Raw genomic sequence first — 23,901 nt, 5'->3', positions numbered from 1 at the left:
AGTGGTAGTAAGAGGATGTCCATAATGGTTGTGTTGAGTTCCATTTTCAAGAAAGTCAGTAATTGCTGTGACTGCTGAAGTCCAAGTCTGCCTGGGGCCACCCCCGGTGGCTGTCACTGTGTTTTGTTATCCTCTGCGGGGATGTTCCCCATTCACTCTATAAAAACAGGTCATTATGTATAAGTAAAAAAAACATAGTGTGTAAGATGCAACCCTGTGCTCTCCACCCAAGCAGCTCTGACGCTGAACAGATGTATTATCTGTATGAGACTCCTTTTGTGAAAGGTGGGCGTGTTCACTCAGACTGAAGTACTTCTTTCTTCTACACTGCAATCATGCTGAGTCTAGTAGATTGTAATGTCTTGTCTGTTATGCACGCGATTCAACACTTCTAGAAATAATAGGCTGTTATTTAAACCTTTGTGTATCCATACTGCTTGGACTGAGAAGGATACCCCCCAGACGCTTGTCCTGAAAATGTAAATTTAGTGCAAATAAAGTAAGTATTACAGACTATATTCCATTACCGTTATTTTTAAAAAATTCACTTGACTTTTTTTTTTTCCCCTTTTAGGTTATTCTCTGTAACATATCTGTTAGACATTCAAATAGGTGCTTACAGCAGCCTGGGTATCTCTGGTATCTCTAACTAAGCTTAATGTGAATGTATAAATTATTTCAGCATATGTGTATTTTAAAGTAAGCAAACGTAAAAAAATAGTGACTTAGTTGAGTACAAGGAGCAGTCAAGCAGGAGTAGCGAGTGGAGGAGGCTGATGGGGGAACTTTACATCCGGCCTGAAAAACAAGTAATTTAGGGCCCTAATTACCCTGTTGCAGTGAATGAACATTACTGCCTTCCAGTGTTAATTTTGTAGAAGAAAATATTTTTGGGGACTAAAATACGACTAAAACTAAAATGGAAATTTGACATCCAAATTAACATTGCACCACCATATAGAAAGAAGTAGGGGGCATCTACAAAGCTGGTGAAAGGAAAAAAAGAAGAAAAAGGCTTTAAAAAAAAAAAAAAGGCGGGTAATGCAATGGCATTACAGCCAATAGGATTTACAGTATTTTTTTTTTTTTTTTAAAGTTGCACTTTTGTCAAAAGCAATATTGTTGTTTGTTTATGAAATTTGGTTTTATTCCTAAAAACGTTCTATATCACAACAGCTAATTCTGTGTCTGTAGAGCATGTTTAAACCTTAATAGCATGTTATTAGATTTTTACTCAGGAGTATATAATGAGTTTGGCAATTCTGGAGAAATGCTTAAATTGAAATTGCGATTTAACTAAACCCATTAGATTTCCGTTGACTAAAATGTACTGGAGAATTTAGTTGACTAAAATATGACTAAAACTAAAACAATTCAAATGACTAAAATACAACTGAAACTAAAATGGCATTTTAGTCGAGACTATGACTAAAACAAAGTCGAAATTTGACATCAAAATTCTTAGCCACGTCCATGTTTTAAATGAGCTGCAAGGAGACCATAATGTCAGACCTATCAGCATTTCCCCTCTTCTTTTTTTTTTTTTTTCCTATTTACATTGTCACAGGTAAACCCAACAATTTGAGTGTGTAGCGCTATTCTTTTCACTCTCTGTGGCTACTGGGGTATGATGGCGCCACCTGTATAGTATTTAGGAGCAGAGTCTTTATAATCTGTGTGATCAGGACAGGATCTCTAACAAGCGCTGGTGCCTCCACTCAATTGGGGCTTGTAAAATCTCAATCGAGAAATGTATCATCCACATAGCCAGTAATCCACACAGCATTGTATTTGAAAGTCCATGTATTAAAGAAATAACATTCAGTGAACCATCCAACATAAGGTATTTTCAAACAGGAACATGAAATCATTACCAGTCTCTAGGTATGTCTCAGTGAGGGGAGGCTGCAGCAACGTACAGTCTGTGCTCTCTCAGCAGGAATACACTGTTCTCCCTCAACATGTGCTCTCTCTTTAACACACCTACCCATGAATCCTTGCCATACCTCTGCTCTTCTTGATGAGCTTATCCTCCTTGCAGAGAGAGAGCATAGCAGCCATATTTGAAAAGGGCAAAACAAACACTGCATAACAGGTGTATACACTCGGAAAACGGGCAAAGAAATTATCCCATCACTACAAGTGTATACATAAAAATTAAGTGACATTTTCCATAAGTAGGTGAAGAACAGCGATTAACATAAAGACCATGAACTGTCAATTGAGATGGAGCATAAGTAACTTTGTATAAATACTAGATAATCAGGTCATAGGATTGTATCTAGTATTATTCTGTAGGATGCCACTGAGTGTGATGGGAAGTGTATCCTAAACAGCATTACATTTGTAGTGACTATTATGGCAAGCTTGACTTGGAGGAGAATTATAGGGAAAGTAGGGAGAGGTTGTAACGAAAGAGAGCTATGGGTTAACTGGTCTCCTGCAAAGGGGGGTTATGGGAAATACTGGAAGGGAGAAAAAGGTATTGCTCACTAGGGGAATGGCCTTCAGGATAGGATGTGTAATAAAACACATTAAATGGTCCAGATGGAACCGTTTGGTTGTAGCTTAGTGACCAGGCCCTCAATCTATGTTTCTTATAGGTCTAGGGTAGAAGATTTTGGACCATGGCTTGCAAGTAGGGATGGATGGTTTAGAAGTATAGCCAAGGTCTCCGGGTCAGGCTAAATTTTTCCTCAGTATTGGGTGGCATCGAGGTGAGGCCCCAAGATGGTTCACATGTTTTGTGTGTTACTCCAATGTACACACTTTACTGCAACACAATAGATTGAAGTGCCTTTTAGGTAAAACTTCTTATCTGCATACTTGTTCTGAAACATTTACTCCTAGATATAAAGTCAGATGGTCAGGATGGGAATTACAGAATGTAAAAATGGCAGCCCCCACGTTTCTCTCAGAAAAAAAATTTCTTGGGCTCTCTCATACTACCCACACAGGCAAAAGATCTTTACCTGTGCGATCTGGTATCAGCTGCTTGATGGTGCGCCTTGAATTTCTACAACGCAGGGAAGTATTTTATAGTTACATAGATAGTGAGGTTGGAAAAAGACATCAGTCCATCCAGTTTAACCTATGATGAGTGTGTGTGTTTTGCTATCAATAGTACATTGTATACCCTTGTATGTTGTGGTCATTAAGGTGTCCATCTAATAGTTTTTTGAAACTATCAATGCTCCCTGCTGATACCACTGCTTGTGGAAGAGAATTCCACATCCTCTGATGGTAAAGAACACTTTTCGCAGTTTAAGGTTAAACCGCTTCTCTTCTAATTTTAGTCAATGGCCACGTGTCTTTTTACATTCCCTATTATTATACATTTGTTTTGTTTTTTCTTTCTTGTATTGTATTGCATTGTTTTTTTTTTTTTTTAACTTTTACTTGAAATGGCACACAGTGATGTTTCATACTTTCCTACACACTGTAACTGAGCAATGTAAATAAGCCCTAAAAGTGTACAACTGACTGGGCAAAATAATATAATTACTAATAAGAATGTACTAAATATTTCAATCTTAAAATGATTGTATCCGTGTTTTGCCCCTTAAAAAAAAAAAAAAAAAAACAGAAATAACTGAAATTCCAAGCAGTGTTTTTAGCCCTTGCTTTGTAGTCCAGCGGGAGGAGCAAAGGCAGGGTTGACAATATGGATTTGGATTTTAAGTTATAGCTGGCAATCTCAAGTAATAAGGCTTCGTTCACACAGATGTACTTAAGTGTACACCCATACAAAGGGCCATGTATGCCCCCACGGGATGCATAGGGGCTCTTTTGTATCCACATGCGGGCAGCTCTCTTCATCATTTGGGATGCAGTGGCTGCACGGACATCTTTTTGGGTGAGGGTGTGTGTCCCCGAATGCAGGCAGTGTGAGTCATAAGCTATTTCTGATGTTGATTCTGGTAGGCATTGCTTCAAAATTACATGCCGTCAGCATCAGAGATCTCTTCAACCACCTCTACCCCTACAACATCAGAGTCTCACACTTGTAGTAACAAGCCCCCATACTCTTGCTGCATTCTGAGCCATTTTCACTGTATTTTCAGGGAGGTATAGGAAAACAGTGGAATGTTTAATGTGTTGGCATCCTAATAAAATATATCAGCAAAGTGGAATGATCATTAAAGTTTTTTTTTTTTTTTTTCCACTTGAGTATGGAAAAAAGCTAATGATATGCTAGAAAGTGAATTGGAAGCTCCTTTAGATTAGAATACATAATTTATGAATGTGAACAATCTCTTTGAGTGGTTTTTCAGGTAAATCCTAGATGTTCAGGAATATATTATTGCCCTGTGCCATAGCTTTTAGATAAAAGCAAGTAACTTTATCACAAGTCTGCAGAATTATACTTTGTTGCAGCTCATTGTTTGTTTTTTTCCAGAGAACATTACGTTTGTATTAAATCCTGTTCAAATTCTTTACCTTGTTATGCTTCTCCAAAACCAAAAGTGGCACTAAACTCTGTTTTGTATTTGTTTTTTATTTAAATTCTATTGAAATACATATTCTTAATTCCATAAAGGTCCATCTATGGCTCCCAGCCTCCTCCAAATCTTAAAATTATTTTTTCTGCTGTGGTGGGTAAGGGTGGCTACTGGGTGAGGGTGCAGTATTGGTAGACAACAGGCTTGGCAGTGGCATGCAATGCCAAGCCACTGCAAGCAAAGCCAACAGAATACAGGGATGTATAAAAAAGGGGATTCACTCCAGAAATAAAGAGATTATTCTCCCACTCTACAAGACTCTGGTCCGGTCACATCTGGAGTATGCTGTCCAGTTCTGGGCACCGGTCCTCAGGAAGGATGTGCTGGAACTGGAAAGAGTCCAAAGAAGGGCAACAAAAATAATTAGGGGAATGGAGGACATCAGCTATGAGGAAAGACTACAAGCACTGAACCTATTCTCTCTGGAGAAGAGACGATTGAGGGGGGATATGATATCAATGTACAAATACTGTACTGGTGACCCTAGCATAAGGAACAAACTATTCAGTGAAAGGGGATACAATAAGACACGTGGCCACTCACTAAAACTAGAGGAAAGGCGGTTTAACCTTAAAGTGCGTAAGGGGTTCTTCACTGTAAGAGCGGTAAGGATGTGGAATTCTCTTCCACAAGCAGTCGTATCAGCAGGGAGCATTGATAGTTTCAAAAAACTATTAGATGGGCCCCTTAAAGACCACAACATACAGGGGTATAAAATGTACGGTTAACAGCAAACACACATCATAGGTTGAACTGGATGGACGGATGTCTTTTTTCAACCTCACTAACTATGTAGATACAATCCTTCTCCATGGCCCCACTGCATGTAGGCAACCTTACTACCCTCGCTTGTTTGCTCCTGGGATGAACTATGTGATGTGTAGTGTGCATAAAGCAGTGCACATGACCTCAACAAATGTGCATGGCTCATTCAAAACACATGGGTGTGAGGGGGGGGGGGGGGCATAAAAACACCAGAAGAAACTATTTAATTAAGAATAGTACAGGACCATAAAGTAGTGGCTGTGTATGGAATATTTTTTTAATAATGGGGATATTACTTTGTGTCACTTTAATTAGGGCAAATGCAAGGATTTTTGACAAAACAGGCGATGGTGCATTTTGGTGCCCCCCCCCCCATTCTTCCTCCCACTCCACATCCTCCTCCCCCCGTATAGCATCCACTTTATTTGTGCTCCATTAAGCTATAGTGGTTCTAGTGCTTAGAGTGTGTGTTTAACTTACAGAAAAAAAAGAAAAACACCAAAACGCTCAGAGACTGCATACATGACACAAGGGACGGTCCGAGATTGCATACATGGCACACGGAAGGTCAGAGATTGCATACATGGCACACGGGATGGTCAGAGTTTGCATACATGGGATGGTCAGAGACTGCATACATGGCACAAGGACAGGACTGGTACAATAACATACACAGCTTGTTTGTTTCACCTTCCACAGAGATGGGAAAAATAAATCTTAAAGCTCTGTGCTGTACCACCACTGCCAATCACTCTCCTCCATGGCCTTCTGCTGGCAATAGCCTCTCCCCTGGTCTCACTTGGCTCCAGGCTCCTCCCTGGGCTCCCTCTCTTCTCACACCCTCTGTGTGCAGCTGAAATGACCCTTATTCATGAACCACTCAGCTATCGCCCAGGTGGGAGGGATTGATATTTTTTTTTTCTTTTCATGATCCAGTGATCCTCGCCTCGAGGGCTGAATAGAAAGGGGGTAGTCTTTTTGTGTTGCGGTCTCACTCTGTGCTGCAACTGGCAGGGGAAGAGGAGTGCAGTAAGCAGGGGCCGGGACTGTAGTAAGGAGATGCGAGCAGGTGAAGTAAACAGCGCCTGACCGGGTCTGTGCTGTGCCGCCTCCTGTCAGTTTACTGAGCTGGGCTGGGTACAGGTGCTGTGCATGCAGGGCCGGCCGCCCTTTGGCACCCCTCCTCTCCTGATGCCCTCAGACGGCCGCCTTGGCTACCTTATGCTGGCACCCGCCCTGACTATAATCACATTTCCACCACTGATTAGATAAGCTGGAAGCATTATTTTGCTAGACAAGGGGTGGCACACTTCTGATCTCAAAGTTGGAAGCTTGTCTCTAAATGCAGTCCAGATGAACATACCTCTCAGTGCCTGCTTTTTTTAATATAAGTAGATCAGGCTTTGTAGATCAAACCTACAACAGGCTTTCTTTAAAGGATAAGTTCACCTTAGAACATTACATGTTACTCCCTAAATATGGGAATAACATGTTCCAAATACATACCCTGCCCCTCAATCCCCAAAACCTGCTGCCACATTCAAAATCAGTGCGGCTGTGCGGGGCTCTGTCTGTATAGCTGCATCATTCATTTACCGCAATCTGTGCATGAAGAAACTACAAGTGCTGTCTGCCACAGTGGCAGCTGGCTTTTAGTTCTCAATGGACTGTGAGGATACTGATGAGCACCTTCCTTCAGCTTTAAAAGAGCCCGTACAGAGGCATGGGAGGAAGCTGGAGTAAGTCTCTGCAGAAGTCTGATGTTGCACCCGCGATCCACTGATCACGGGTGGAATGCTAAGCAGGGCCCTGCAGTAAAAAATAATAAATTTGCATTTAATATTTTCTCCAGAAAGGTGAATTTTTCCTTTGAATTTGCAGTTGTGGTATGTGGGTCTTGCATTATATATTGGTGCAAAGAGCAATGTTGTATAGCAATCCATGGCAGTTTATTGGATTTTAGATTTACACCATTTTGTACACTGCTTTTCTCTTTTAAAAATATTTTGTTTGTTTTAAAACTTTCGAAATACATTTGCTAATGTCAAAATCATCAGTTTTTTTTATGCATGCAGACATTTCTAGATATTTGATCTTTGTGTGCTGATCCCATGTGTTTCATCATAAACTTGCTTTGTAACACTTGCAAATTCTATATTTTGCATTCAGCACTGGCCAGTTAGCCAACAAAATATTATATTCCGCCCCTTCCTGCTAGCCTAATGCTTTTCTCCTTCTGTTTTCTTTTGGACATAATCTGTTTTACATGTGTAGAAACAGCCAATGTCCACATACTCTTGTTATATTCTAAGTATATAGTCCAGTGATTTAGACATGACATGGACAGATCTGGAAATTTATTCTATGGAGCTAATCAAAAAAGAGCATACATTATTGTAAAGCTATGCTGCTGATTACACATTTGAACTTGGTTAACCTTTATGTGCCAACATACAATGTTGCGTGTATTATTTATTACCACTATGCCATATTATATTGTTGTATCCCTCTTTAAATTTCAATAAAAGCATTAAAACAGTCTCACTGCTGTTCCATGCAACATTTAACAAAAAGGGTACATGTTCATGATTTGTAATGATATCAGTTGTTATGACAGTTGAAGCTCTGTCATTATAGTAGCTGCTCTTTGTTCAGCTTGATATGGTGATGTACAGTACCAAGTAAATGAGTCATAACTGGCAGGGAATGTGGACTCCTTATTCTCATATTCAGGATAATTCATTGTAAGCTCTGTTTCTTACTTCTTATCAATTATTCATGACAATTCAGCTTCACAGTGTTTGTATAGACTCTTGTTTTGCAACCCCGCTAGATTGTTGTGTTCCTTCTGTATGGATAACATTTTGCAATCAAATCAAAAGTTGATTCCATGTTGTATGTGCTCCCTGTATTATGTGTACCACCTAATCTCTGCTCTTGCAGTAAATGACAATGGAGGTTGTGTGGAACTGGTCCCACCGCTGGAGGCAGGGGCGTAACTACAGGGATTGCAATTGCAACCGGGCCCCATGCTCCCCTGTACACCTGGATAGGAGGGGGGGGGGGGGGGGCAGTGCAGCATGTAGAGAAATCACTGTCCTCTTTTTTCCTCCTGTAGCTGCAGCAGGAAAATGGAGGAGATTGGTTCCTCTGTATGCTGCCCTCACCACTTCTCCTATCCAGTTCACTTATGTTCTGCTGTCTCTGGGTCCCTGTGTGCTCCCCTGGTGATCCCTCCCCCCCCACTGTGCTCCCTTCCCTCTCCTGCCGGCTGCTGCAGGGGATGTGTCACAATAGAGAACCAGGAAGGGGTCGGTAAATATGTAATTTACCGGCTCCTTCCTTTTCTGAATGGACAGAGTCATAGTCAGTGACACTGTAAAAGAATAAAATAAAATGCTAAAAAATATTACAATTAAAATACCAAAAAATAAAAACTACTGACACCAGTGGGTGAACTTCGAGGATCGCAAAGGTCAGACTTGCGACCGGGCCCTGGCATTCCATCACCGTGGGGGGGCCCCAAGATGGCAGGAAGAGGTCCCACTGCAGAACTTGTGAAAGGGTCCCGCAATGAAAGTAAAGGGCCCCAGGATTAGTGGTAAGAGCCCCAGGTTTGAAGGGAAGGGCCCCGGCCAGGAGTTCGGGGGGCCCTTCATGGTTTCTTGCACCGGGGCCCTGAAGGTTCTATTTACGCCTTTGGCTGGAGGGACCATGCTGGAGCATGGATGAAGGTTAAGTATTTGCTCCTTATTCGGGCACCTCCAGACAAAGTGAACATTTTAACCCTTGCAGTAGAGGGGGGGGGGGTAGACGTTTTTTAATACCTGGAGTTGGTCTTTAAAGCAAAACTCCAAGGAAATATAAAAATGCTGTTCTGTAGGAGGCTGCCCCGATTCAGCAAGTGTTAAGTGTTCAGGTTAAAGGCAACTTTACTTATCGGATCCTCCAGGCTATAATACTTGCCCCTGCAGCTTCTTCTCTATAGTCTGGTGGTTAGATGCCCTCTGACATCATCAAGACCAATGCAGAGCTCACAGTCCTGTATTGGAAATGAGGAAGCTGAGGGACTGTCAACTGCCAGAGTATAGGGAAGTAGAGGAGAGTGCCAGCTGCCTAAGGGAGTGAAAGATTGGGTAAATAAATTTGCTTTCAGCACCCTCCTAGACCTAAATGAGTATGTAACCCTTGCTGTGCAGGGATAGCCCTATTGCAAGGGAGTATTTTTTTTCTTTCCCCAGAGAGGGGCTTTAAAAATCTAAATGTTCTACTACACTAAACTTATTATTACTTTTGTTGTTTTGAAACCAAAGCATAAAGGAACGTTATGGGGGAAAAAGCACATGTGGGTTTAGCCAGTAATTTTTTATTTTTTTTAATGGAATTATTTTTTATGGCCTAACTTTATCTACTTAGTGTGTTCCTCTCTTTTTTCATATCAGACTGTTGGGAGATATGTGGTTTACATCCCTAGATGAACTGATTGTCATACAAAGGTAGCAGAATGGTTTGTGTACAAGTGCATACAGATTCTAAATTTTAGGAAATTCATACCACTGTTTTGTAAATGCCAGCTGATTGTCGCATCTAGACATAAGAATATTTAGACAAATACCTTTGGGCAAATTGTTCTGGATGAAATTAGAGGAAATATGAGTTCTAATAGGGTACAAAGAAAAATCCAGAGTCAGAGGAAATTTTGAGTACCTGGAGTCGGCAAACAATGCACTGCCTCCGCCTCCGACTCCTACTAAATTTAGATTGAAATTTAAAAAAAAGCAAGTTTAAATGTCCCAATTCACAACAAGTTATAAATAATGACTTAGTTTAAGGAAACTTATAATTGAGGAGGCCAAATGTAAAAAGGAAGAACTACAGAAAGTTCTGAAAGGACGTTTTGTCTTCCTTAAAATGGATGCATGCACACGTCACAGAGTCAATTATTTTGCTATTAATGTTAGATTTGTGGATGAAAATAACAGAACAATAACACGGACCCTTGGATTAAAGGACACTCAGGCACATCACACCAGTGATTACCTTCAGAAGTTAGTGGAGGGTGTTCTAGAAAATTTTGAAATTACAAAGGAACAGATTTTATGTGTTGTGACAGATAACGCTTCTAACATGTTGAGCACAATTGAGAAGATGAACGCAGATGAAGAAGCTAACAAACAGATATTCGAGTTAGAGGAAGACAGCTCTGCAAGTATTGGAGAAAGTTTAGAAACTGAAGAGAATGCTGACATTTTTTTAGACAACTTTGTTGAAGAAGCATTGAAGCTTGCTACTATTCATCATATGCGATGTGCTGTTCATACACTGCAACTTGCCATAAGAGATGGATTAAAAGATCGCCATGCAGCTACACTAATTGGCAAATTGTGGCAAGTACCTGTCGCAGCCAGGGCCCCGAAAACAGATGCAATTTTGAAAAGACATGCAGGAAAAGGAGCCATTTTGGATCAAACAACTCGCTGGGGAAGCACTTATTTAATGGTGAAGCGTTTGCTTGAACTTAAAGACTTCATAGAAGAAATGGACAATGAAAATCTTGCATTTACTGAAAGCCAGTGGACACAAACAAAAGAGCTGGAGAACCTTTTTTCTCACCTCTTCACTGTCACCAAGAGGTTGCAATGTGACGATCTAACCCCCGGTAAATTCCTCTTGGAATGGAAGAGCCTGTTACATCGCCTGAACAAAAATGGAGGGTTAATAGCTGAGGGCATTGCATCTTCAATGATGAAAAGAGAGAGTCTTTTGCTGGAAAATGAAATCTTGTTAGCGGCTATTTATGTCGACCCAATGAGCCGACTTTTGTTGAACAGTGAACAGACTGCTACTGGTAAAAAGGCCCTCTATGATGTAGCAGTTCGCATGAAGGGATTACAACCTGAAATACCTCCACAGGATGAAGTTCTTTTAAGCAATAGTGGTAACTCAGGATCATCTTCTTCAAACGAAGAATTAGACTTTGACTCCTTCTTAGACAAAATGGAAGTTGCTAAAGGAAAGCGACGTCGCATAAGCGTTACAGAACCAGTAAATGTCCAAATAAACAAATTCCAACAGGAGTTTTATAAAGCACTAAAAGAAGTTGAAAAGTATGATCGCTCATCAAAACTTACTGTTGAAGAAGCCATCCTTGTTTATCCAGAGATCATTAGTGATGAGGCCAGATTAGTTACTGCAATGCCACCCACCCAAGTCAGTGTCGAAAGATTAATACATATTAATACAGAGGAGTTGGAGTTGGGGAGTCGGAGTCTGAAGTACAAAAAACTGAGGAGTCTTAGTCGGAACATTTATCTACCGACTTCACAGCCCTGGTACATTTACTCCAGCCTGCACACTACCTCAACACGGTGATATGAATTGGCTACACCGGAGGCAAAGTATTTTGCCTTGGCTAGCAGTGGGGATGTGGAAGAACTGCGCTGGAATAGTCCCTCCGCACCCCCACTGCAAGCCAAGACCAGATGGTTTGCAGATGCTGTGCGCTGAAAAAAGTACTGTGTGCAGTACTTTTTTTTTTCCAAGCACAGCACAGTTACTGCACGCTGGCCAATAGAACTTTCTGAAATATCACTGTTTAAAAAAAAAAAAAAAAGTGAATAGTGCCTGCACACCAGCTGCTGCATTGTTATCATTGTAATGCAGTGGCTGGTGCAAATTGACCTTTAGTTTTAAAGCGGAACGAAATTCACTCAATTACCATTAACAATTTTAGTCCTTATGCTGCCAGCTTTAGCAAATGAATAGGAAGGCAGATAACATTTACTTTTTTTTTTTTTCTTACATTTCTTAATTTCTTTAGTTGCTTCTTTGTTTTTGGCCTAGGCCAAAAATATGTCAAACTACTTAGGAATCTTCATGACCATTTTTTTTTTATCATTGGAAAGAGGAGCTTTCTCCGCTAAGCACACACTTCTGCCTGCATTAATTCTCTGCCCTTATTCAAGATAGCCACAGCCAGACATGCTAAGGATGGTGTTTTTCATAGTTATTTCTCAACAAAATAAGCATAGAGACATGGATGGATGGGTGGGTTGACTTTGAATATTAAAATGAATTACATAGCACTTTGTTTGTGGTGCTCAGATACAGTTTAGTTCTGCTTCAAGCACAAAACCATACCGACAGTTTGTCTTCAGTACTGCATGATGATATTTTAACAACTTCACTCTCACACCTGTATATCCATCATGGACCACAACAATTTTTATATTTCTAATAGCTGCTGTATTTACACAAAAGCATCCAGCTGTCATTTTGACAGCAGGGAATTGCCAGGAGAAAGTGACTATGGGGCAGAAAACAGGGTATACTACACATGTCCTGTGTACTTCAGTGAATGTTTTTTGGGTGTGTATAGCATGCCCAATGTCCACAACTGGATCAAGTCATTACTTCAAATTTTCTGTTCAGCTAGACGTTTTCTTGATGAATTGATGTTTGATTTGAGGCAGAACAGACTACTGTACAGTATAAGCAGATGGTATTTCAGATGGGTTTACAGTAAGGTAGGAGTCAGGAGTGTGTTCATATTGCCTGCTTGTCAAAAGAGTAGTCTGCAGAACCACAGATTCTGACCATTGTCACTCTTTATCATATGCAATCACACTGCAAAACAGGAATGGGTGGCTTATAAAAAAATGTGACTGCATTCCAAACATTAGGCAGGTTCCTATGTATGCATTTCAACAGTGTCTTTAGCTTTGGATAGAGTTGAACCTTTTTTATTACTTCGGAGTGGCAAAAGTCTTGCTTGCGGTATTGCTTTTAAAGGACACTATAAACCTGCATTGATACCTGAGCAAACCATATTCCTTGTGTCTTTTTCAGGTGTATTTTAGGCATTTTACATGTGATTTACATGTGTATCAAGCTTCAGGAATTAGTTTCCTGGGCTGGGCAAGGGGTAGAGAGGAATTCTTCAAGTGGAAAAATGTGAGTATCATGCGTTAACCTGCATTCACACCTGAGAAGTGGATATTCCTGGTGGTTTTGATGCTGTTCTGATGTTTTCCACGTGTTTTGCTGGCATATTACAGGTGTTTTTCCATGTGTATAAAGCTTTAGGAGTTTGTATCCTGGACTGGGCAAGGGGAGGTGAGCAGTTCAGTAGGGGGAGAGGATTTCATTAGGTGAAAAACACAAAATCAAGTGTATTGCTCATTTAGCCTATGTTTAGCCTGCATTCACTCCCGAGCAGAGTGTATTGTGTGTTTACTGCATTTGCATCGAAGTCTATGATATCAAAAATGGCTGAATACGCTGGAAAAAAAAAGAAAGAACGAAGCTCATGCAATTTTTGAGCGTAGGGCAATTGAGTGAATAGGGACCGATAGAATGGAATTCTGCATTGTCAGGCATAGGACAACAAGCAGAAAAATGCTGAAGATTGAATGGGCGCTCAAAAGCATCCCCTTTGACGTCTATGGGATCCAAAATGCCTGAACATTTGTTCTATTTGAACAAATGGGAACAAGATATGGGGGAGACCTTTGAAATAGATGAATGATTTAAAATGACAGTATGTGCTTTGAATTCATACATAAATACGTCATTGATTGATGCAAATTATAAAGTCTTGATGCAATGGTACATGGAACCGGGTACCAGTGAGAGTGGCTGAGTATGTCCCAGGGGCTACCTCATCCTGTTTTTTTGGCTCCAGCATGAAGGTATAGTGCTGCACACATGGTGGTCATGTCCAAAAGTTAAATGTTTTTGGATTGGCTTTTACAACCTATTTTACTCACTAACCCAGGTGAACCTCATCAAGTTACCACAGCAAGCATTACTGGGCAGCCAGGATTGCAATAGCTAGGTCTTGGAGGTCACCCACAATCCCCTTTGACTTGGTGAAAGCTAAGTTTTTGGATTTTGGGTAGAGAGCACCTTACGGCATCATTCTTTGTAAAACAATCCATATTTGATAAAATCTGGGAACCCTGGATCTGTCTGATCCCTCATGAAGCGCTGGGGATGTTTGATCTTATGGAGTGCACTTTTCTCTCCACCTTTTCTCTTTTTTCCTTCTTTTACTTTCCCTCTCTCTTTTGATTGCCTCCTTTCTGTCTTCCTCTGACCTATTTGGGAGATAGGCAATAGGCGATGTTTTGTAGTGAATGAGGTGTTGAAGGGGGAGATCTAGTACCCCATCTGTTTCTCTAATAAACTGTCTAAATTTCTTACTTTCACTAACTCCATAATGAAAGGGAGTGAGGGTGTGGGCTCTATGACCATGTTATCATGGTTTCCCCCCTCGCCCCCTCAAATTGATCCCTGAGGAGCGACGGGGAAACAAAAAACAAGCTTATTTCCCTGTTGAACGTCATAATTTCATCACCTATCTTGATGTGGTTTATTAAAGAAGTATTACATCAGTTGTGAGCATTGAAAGATATCTATACGATTCTCCTCTAATACCCATCGTACCATGTTGTATGTTTATGGAATGTTGATATGCTTTTTTGATGTACACTTGTCTTAAAAATTCCAATAAAAATCATTGGAAAAGAAAAACGCCTGAATATCCTCAAAGGATAGGAAATACAATGAGTTTCAGTGCTTTATGGAACATTTTCCTCGAGCTATTTATTTCTATAAACTACTGCATTTTTTCAGGATATGGATATTTTTGTAAAAAAAATAAAAATAAATATGTATATTATTCATATCCTGGCAGAACGTACATCATTCTTCATTATGGCCTGTAATAAATGATAGTTGCTCAGTTCCTTGATAAACAACAAAGTGCATGCAGGTGAGCCACATAGAGAAATCTGATTTACCACTGCAAAATGACAGTTACAGTTTGGGATCAATGCCGGTGCCACCATAAGGCAGTTCAGGCAGCTGCCTGAGGGTGCCAAGGTGGCAGGGGCGGTTAATTCCCATACCTCCTGGATTAGTCCTGTAGAGGAGTCTTGGCAAATCCAGGAGCAGGTAAGGCGCAGCTAGTGTGGGCACCAGTGTCACCCACCCCGCAGCTTGTGTGGGGTGTTTGGTGTCCCACATGCTGTAATCCCCGCTCTGCAGTCTGCACGGAAACCGGACTCTCTCCCCAATCCCCACCCGCCAGCCGCCTTTTACACTGTAGTGCGGACTGAGCCCACCCCCTCCTGCTCCGCGCTGATCTGAGGTCTGTGATTATTACACAATTAAAGAATGTAGATAATGCTTGCAGGAAGGGGTGGGGAGGATTTGGAGAGAGAACACATGAAGGATGAAGGAGACAAGCTGAAACGAAGTGTTGGCGGGATGGGGGGAATAAGAGGATACTGTATGTCCTAGGGGGCATTTTGGGAGAGGAGAGGACTTGTGCTAGGTGGGGGAATAGATATAAAATCTGGCCATCACCCAGCACGAGTCCGATCTTCTCCCAAATTGCCCCCTAGGACATCCAGTATCTTCTTATCCCCCCACCCAAAAATCAAAGATGCTGGCTTCTTGACAGGGAAAAACGTGATATTTAGGACCCTGAGCACCCGCTGGAGATGCTCGGCAATCGCCCCAAGTGCCCACATTAGTGCCCCACTGTCGGACAAGTTTAGTGGAGCCAGGTGGCAGAAGTTTTTTCTGCCTTAAGCTCTATGACTCAAGGGACAGTTCACACCATAAATCACACAGGAACACATTGCGCGTTCCTGTGTGATTCACGCGCCTTCCAGTTGCAGTGCAATTTCAGCCTATTTGTTTGAATGGGCTGAAATCGTGTCAGACTGCACCTGTATTTATAAAATTCACAGGAACAGGATCATTTTGTACTATTGTACCATACAATCTGGTGCAGACAAACACATTCAATTTGCAACCTGTGCTTGGGGTGTCATTAACATTGACACCCACTGCAGATTGCAACTGCAGTGCATTTTGAACTTGCAGTGCAGGAAGCGCACACGGAGCACAGGTTTCCTGCATTGTGTGCTGGTGTAAACGGCCCTGGATTTGCAGGCTTTTATTTTCACAAAAAGCTGGACAGTTGGGAAGTATAGTTGATTGACTTGTATAACAAAGGGGGAGAATTTGTGTTTGAGGGGAGGTTTTGTACTGGCAAGGGGGATTTAGGAGGGAGGATTTATGACGGAACTGGGCAGCAGACTTGCTGGCATGGGGGATTTGAGGAAAAGAGGATTTGTGCTGGAAGGGGATTTGGGGGTGGTGTATTTGTGCTAGGGGGAGGATTTGTGCTGGGAAGGGGATTTAGGGTAGAGAATTTGTGCTAGAAATGGGGAAAAGATTTACACTGGGAGGAAGATTTGTGCTAGAACGATGAGAGGGATTTTTTTGCTGGTAAGGGGAATTGGGGAAAAGAGGATTTGTGCTGGGGTATTTGAATAGGGGGTACTGGGTGGGAGAGGATTTGAACTGGAATGGGGGGTCGTGCTGGGAGGGAGGATTTTGGGGGGTAAAAGAGGATTTATTCTGAGAGAGGTATTGGAGGGAAAGGGAATTTGTGCTGGGGGGGGGGGGGTGTGGGGATAAGTGCTAGCATGAGGAGTGGAGTTTTGCTAAAAAGTTTAAGTTGGAGGGAGGGGGTGATTTTGTATTCTCCTTACCACTATAGTCTGTTACACACCCATGTCCCCTGCATCCTGCTCATTACACAACCATGTCCCCTGCATTCTGTGCATTACACACCCATGTCCCCTGCATTCTGTGCATTACACACTCCTGTCCCGTGCATTCTGTACATTACATACTCCTGTCCCCTGCATTCTGTACATTACACACTCCTGTCTCCTGCATTCTGTACATTACACACTCCTGTCCCCTGCGTTCTGTACATTACATACTCCTGTCCCTTGCGTTCTGTACATTACACACTCCTGCCCCCTGTATTCTGTACATTACACATTCCTGTCCCCTGCATTCTGTATGTTACACACTCCCGTCCCCTGTAATCTGTACTTTACACACTCCTGGCCCCGGCATTCTGTACATTACACACTCCTGGCCCCTGTATTCTGTAAATTACACACTCCTGGCCCCTGCATTCTGTACGTTGCACTCCTGTCCCCTGTAATCTGTACTTTACGCACTCCTGTCCCCTGCATTCTGTATGTTGCATACTCCTGTCCCCTGCATTCTGTGCATTATACATTCCTGCCCCCTGCATTCTGTACTTTACAAACTCCTGTCCCCTGGACCCTGGATTCTGTATGTTACACACTCCTGCCCCCTCCATTCTGTGCATTACACTCCTGTCCCCTCCATTCTGTGGATTACAGCCCTGTCCCCTGTATGCTGTCCTTCACAATGCGCTCCATCACATTACGAGCACATCATAAAGAAGATACCAGCGAGGCTGTAGACAGTGGGGGTGGGGTGGGGGCACCAAAATGCACCTTCGCCTTTGTAGACAAAAATCCTTGCACCTGCCCTGTTTGGGATCCTAGCTATTACAGTCTTAAGCCTTTCCATATTAACAGAGTATGTAAAAATGCATTTTTTATTTTTTTCAACTACAGTATTTAAATTTTGGAATGCAACCAATTTTCAGAAGTCTCATTCTTACGCCACTGTTTAAATTTTGTAAGTGACGAGGCCTGAGAGCAGAGGGAGTGTATTTAACCATGTCTAACAAAACATTTCCCTAAGGCTGTCATGTGGCTGCTGTGCCCAGGAGAGATCTATGGTATTAGCCCTCACCAGTGGGATTTAAAGATATTTTTTTCCTGTTCCCTCTGGCTAGAATATCTCTTAAGCACAGTCAAATTGTCATATAGCACATGAGATTAGATCTCTGCTGAAAAGTGCATTTTCATGCTACACCATGCTTGGAATTCTGTGAAAAGGAAGACTACAAGCCTCAGCTTACACCAGACAAAGGGACTGTGATCACAATAGAGCATAGGTGCCGTGGCATCTCTACACTTGTAGTTCTTTTTTTTTTTTTGTATTTATAGTTGAAGTTGAGCAGCTAGACTTCACAAAACTTGGTATCAGTCCCAAATTCAAACAATAACATTTATAAGGGAAGATGGGGAAAGGAAGGGACTTTTTGATACCAAAAAGATATGACATACAGTTGTGCTCATAAGTTTACATACCCTGACAGAATTTATGATTTCTTGGCCATTTTTCCGAGAATATGAATGATAACACAAAAACTTGTCTTTCACTCACGGCTAGTGTTTGGCTGAAGCCATTTATTATCAATCAACTGTGTTTACTCTTTTAAAATCATAATGACAACAGAAACTACCCTAATGTCCCTGATCAAAGGTTTACATACCCTGGTGATTTTGGCCTGATAATATGCACACAAGTTGACACAAAGGGGTTTGAATGGCTCTTAAAGGTAACCATCCTCACCTGTGATCTGTTTGCTTGGAACTAGTGTGTGTGTATAAAAGGTCAATGAGTTTCTGGACTCCCGACAGACCCTTGCATCTTTCATCCCGTGCTGCACTGACGTTTCTGGATTCTGAGTCATGGGGAAAGCAAAAGAATTGTCAAAGGATCTGTGGAAAAAAAAAGAGTTGAACTGTATAAAACAGGAAAGGGATATAAAAAGATATCCGAGGAATTGAGAATGCCAAGCGGCAGTGTTCAAACTTTAAACAAGAAGTGGAAAATGAGGGGTTCTGTTGAAACCAACCGCAGTTAGGTAGATCAACTAAAATTTCAGCCACAGCTGCCAGGAAAATTGTTCAGGATGCAAAGAAAAACCACAATTAACTTCAGGTGAAATACAGGACTCTCTGCTCTGAAAACATGTGGTGGGGCTGTTTCAAGATGCACAATAAGAAGGCACTTGAAGAAAGATGGGCTGCATGATAGAATCGCCAGAAGAAAGTCATTACTACGCAAATGTCACAAAGTATCCCGCTTACAATACGCCAAACAGCACAGAGACAAGCCTCAAACCTTCTGGCACAATGTCTTTTGGAGTGATGAGACCAAAATTTTGCTTTTTGGCCACAACCATAAATGCTACATTTGGAGAGGAGTCAACAAGGCCTATAATGAAAGGTACACCATTCCTACTGTGAAACACTGATGTGGATCGCTGATGTTTTGGGGATGTGTGAGCTACAAAGGCACAGGAAATTTGGTCAGAATTGATGGCAAGATGAATGCAGTATGTTATCAAAAAACACTGGAGGAAAATTTTCATTCATCAGCCTGGAAGCAGCGCATGGGACGTACTTGGACCTTCCAATGTGACAATGATCCTAAACACAAGGCCAAGTCGACCAGCCATTGGCTACAGCAGAATAAAGTGAAGGTTCTGGAGTGGCCATCTCAGTCTCCTGACCTCAATATCATTGAGCCACTCTGGAGAGATTTCAAACATGCAGTTCATGCAAGACAGCCCAATAATTTACAGGAACTGGAGGCTTTTTGCCAGGAAGAATGGGCAGCTTTACCATCTGAGAAGATAAAGAGCCTCATCCACAAATACCATAAAAGACTTCAAGCGGTCATTGATGTTAAAGGGGGCAATACACGAGATTAAGAACTGGGATATGTAAACTTTTGATCAGGGTTATTTGGGTAGTTTCTGTTGTCATTATGATTTAAAAAGAGTAAACACAGTTGATTGATAATAAATGGCTTCAGTCAAACTCTAACCATGAGTGAAAAAAAGTTTTTGTGCTATCATTCATATTCTCAGAAAAATGGCCAAGAAATCATAAATTCTGTCAGGGTATGTAAACTTATGAGCACAACTGTATATATGATAAAAATAATTATTTTTTTCAAATGTCAATAAATATTTGACTTTTTATCATATATATAATATAAATATATATATATAAATATAAATATCCTATATCTTTTTGGTATAAAAAAGTCCCTCTCTCTTCCCCCATCTTGGGGATCCTTTTTTTTTATTTCTACCAGCCTCATAACAGAAGATCCATACCCCCATATGCATGTGGGGTTGACTGTACATAATGCAGGAGCCTGTGACTTTTACCCACAACACACTTATCATGGTTGCAAATGCCCTGAAACCTTCAATGTAAACATTTTTGGAAAATGCATATGTTTTATTTTATCATTGTGGACACCTATTAACATTTTGCAAAAGATGCACTGTGCTTTTAAGAAAGCCAGTAAAAATCTTCTCCAAGTAAGAGAAAGTCATCACAGTGACAAAGATAACATTTTAGACTTTCCGAAAATATTCTGTTATGGCTACATTGGTCACAAGGACAAGTAAAGGCAGATGATTATACCCAACAGGGACATCTCTAAAAGATTTCTTCCCTATAAAAACAAAACATTCCAATTAAACGATCACGTGGAAAAGAGTGTTTAAAATCTTTCTAAAAAGTCGTTTTATTTTTAGCCTTTGATAGACTGAGAATTTTCAAACTTTTTCGGGTTTATATTGCTATCTTTTCCTGGCTCAGGAGATTCACCTACTCTATTTTTCCTTGTATCTATTGTCCCTGAGACAGAAAATAAAAAGTGCAGCATTTTGAGTTGTCATCTGGAACATAATGGATATGGTTGCCTGCAGAAGTGTCAGCAATGACCTGGAGGGCAACAATGAGAGTGATGATGGGCTTTCATATGAAGGTAAGGGAGTGGATGAATCTATGATATGACTCTGGAGTTGGCAAGCTGCATACTTTCTGTGTTGAAGAAAGATGATTGTGATCTGACTTGAGTGTTCCTATATTTGTTGGATTCTTTTAGCAGAGTCCCAGCTTTAAAGAGCAGACCCCTAACCATTACCCACTGCACTGTAATTTTATTGGCTCCATAAGCGCTTCAGAAACAAAAAGAATAAGCTACGGTTTAAGGAAGAGCAGTCCATGCAGAGCAAAGAAAAAGGGTTTGCTGTAAATGGTAGCCCAATTTTCAGTTTCCACCTGCCTCTTTTACTCCTGTGCCGCTCCATTCACCTGCAAGAAATGTGGGGGCACGTAACTTGGCCTATATACGGCTTCTTTTCTTCATACCTGGGATGTTATTATTAAGCTGCTAGTGAAGCTGGCATTATAGTGGACTTGTTGCTTTAAGTGGCATGGCACAGGACCTCCTTCAGTCAATAAATTATGGATTACTGGACCAGTGCCTTGTGCTACCTCAGTTTGCCACCCAGATATATTCTTGCCCAGCATAAAGTGACCTGTCTGAACAAGTTTTCAGTGAAACGAATTGATCTGTAGCAAATGTAACTTTTTTTTTTTTTTAGTGAAGAGTATAAAAAAAAATCCATATGGGCAATTTTTAAACACCACCCCTAATCACTTAATCAGATCATTCACCAGTAACAGCAGATACAAATACCACACTTAGGACATATCAAATGCTGCCAATAATCCCCACCCCCTTCCTTTCATTGGTTTCAGACCACAAGTTATATTGATTTTTGCAACTGCTGCTCCTGTATCCGTTATTGAGCACTAAAAGTTGAAAAACATTTAGCATCCCATTCTACATCTGGTAGCTACCACTAAAGTATAGCCCCACACTCTATTCCTCCTATTTTCTACTTTATTGCCAACTTCTTACTGGTCTTATCCCAATAAATCAAATAGGGAAACCAGCGCCTAGGAAGCTTATGTGTAAAAACAATTAATCACCAGAAATGCCGCCGCTGAGCCATAGCAAAAGCTATGTGGCAAGTAAGGAAAATAAATTAGGTGCAATATCTGTGGAAAAATTGCATGATGAGAAAAAATTGTTTTTTTATATATAAATGGTGGTGGTGAATAAATATGGGATGGTAGTGAAATTAATGTAAGACAAAAAATGGTAAAGCAAATGTATGCTAATTATGAGTGCTAGTGCAAACATATATGCTAATAAGCACCTGAAACCAATTGCTTGGTATGTATGGGTGCAAACATAAGGTGCTGGTGCTTCAGTGCAATGGTGTATACTTATAAACAATAATATTCACAAACCCAAAAAATCCCAATGTTGCTGCTCCAAAGAACATATTTTTTTAACATCAATTATTTTGATGTTCAAAAATCGGGAAACTGTCACTGCAGTTTTTTGCCCTAAAGTAATACGTTAAATCATTTGGATGAAATGGTAAAGGAAATAAGGCTTTCAGTTTTTCTGATGTGTCTAATTGGGGATAATTCTATTTACTTTCCTGTTATTCAGACATAACTCAAGGTGAGAAGTAATACATCCAAAGCTCCAGAGGGAGCTATGCAGCAGTAAATGAAATTGAAATGGCTGTACCTCCAGAAACTCATTCGGTTGTGTATTTTTTTTTTTTTTTGTAATTCTGAATACATTTTTTTATAATAAGCAGAGAAACCGACAACAGCGCTTCTGCTTTAAATACAGACCTTAACTAAATTGGTGACAGTCCCTTTAAACAAATTTAGAAGCTTTCAGCAAGTTTCAGAAAGTGCCGATATTCTTAAAACCTACTGAAACAGCTTGTGTCAGTGGCACAGTTTGACATCAGTTTGACACTCGTGAGATCATTCAGAATTCATTGTCAGGTGCATCTGACCCAAACTTGGCATTTTTGAATGCTTTTAAGAGCAAAGAAGGAATTTGGGGTCTTTTAGAGGACCTGTCACTCACTGCCGATTACTGTCACAAGAGATGTTTACATTCCTTGTGACAGCAATAAATGTGTTTAAAAAAAAAAAAAATGTAAAGTAACAGTGTGGGGAAAAAAAAAAGAAAATGTAAGGCGCCTCGTCCCTCCGTGCTCTCGCGCAGAAGCTAACGCATATGTAAACGGTGATCAAACAACACGTGCGGTAGCCTCACGATCGTTAGAGTGAGAGCAATAATTCTAGCACTAGACCACCTCTGTAACTCTAAAAGTGTAACTGTTAAACATTTTTAAAGCAACGCCTATGGAGATTTTTAAGTACCATAGTTTGTCACTGTAATAGACTCACCTAGGACAGAGGCTTTTGGAGGGGACTGCAGGCTAGCCTACTGACTATGGGCTCTGGCCTTTAAGGGAACACTACTCTGTGAGGTGTATGCTGGGGAGACCCTTAGAGTAATGCTACTTTGAATTCAAGTCCATGTCTCCCCAAGACACACAGACTCTGGGACTCTAGGCCTAGCTGCCCATTACCGATAGGAACTGCTCCACACAGTCAGACTCCTAGCAGATGCTAATGTCAGCTCAACACCTGTCTTCCACACAATGTTAATTGTGCTAATTAATTCACCGATTGTCTGCTAAGGGATGTGTTTACACTTATTTTAATATGTGAGCTCAATGCTGGCAAGTCTGACCTGAAATTAGATCCCTGATTGTCCAGGTGGTTAGTTTAAATAACTTAATGTTAAGCTATGGTAATTATATTCCTGTGTGCAGTTTGTATTGTTAGGGGTAATATGATCAGGAGGGGGAATGTCCTCCAGTGGGATATATATTCTGTGTGAGTTTGTTCAATAAAGAGTTCCAGATTTGCAGCTAAAATGAGTTCTACCTAGTTCTTGGTTGCAATAGGTGGCTATAATATTTTCTATCTATGTTCAAGATTGGAGGAAGCAGTATACTGACAGAAGCACTCAAGCACAGTGTGGGTCGGTTCCATCACAGTCACCATTCCACGAGTGTGTGCAATTTTAAAGCATTACATGTTAGGTATCTATTTACTCGGTGTAACTTCATCTTTCGCATTATACAAAAAAATTGGGCTAACTTTACTGTTTTTTTTTT

At 40.9% G+C, this 23,901-nt stretch overlaps 2 protein-coding genes across 2 annotated transcripts in view; both read left to right on the top strand.

Moving 5' to 3' along the window:
* The window catches only part of PHYHIPL (phytanoyl-CoA 2-hydroxylase interacting protein like), a 234,731-nt gene that overhangs the window by 39,860 nt on the left and 170,970 nt on the right, over window positions 1-23,901 (top strand). The gene's annotated exons all lie outside the window — the stretch shown is intronic.
* The window catches only part of LOC309563316 (uncharacterized protein), a gene marked incomplete at both ends in the record, with an annotated part of 80,523 nt that overhangs the window by 5,010 nt on the left and 51,612 nt on the right, over window positions 1-23,901 (top strand). Inside the window, 2 exons of the mRNA XM_082267715.1 lie at window positions 10,094-11,542; window positions 13,116-13,220. Of these exons, the coding sequence (XP_082123841.1) occupies window positions 10,094-11,542; window positions 13,116-13,220 (1,554 nt within the window). The remainder of the gene's footprint in view (window positions 1-10,093; window positions 11,543-13,115; window positions 13,221-23,901) is intronic.

This window comes from Pelophylax lessonae (genome assembly GCF_965119305.1).
Source record: "Pelophylax lessonae genome assembly, chromosome: 9".
Lineage (NCBI taxonomy): Eukaryota > Metazoa > Chordata > Amphibia > Anura > Ranidae > Pelophylax > Pelophylax lessonae.
This window is presented reverse-complemented; position numbering and strand designations above follow the sequence as displayed.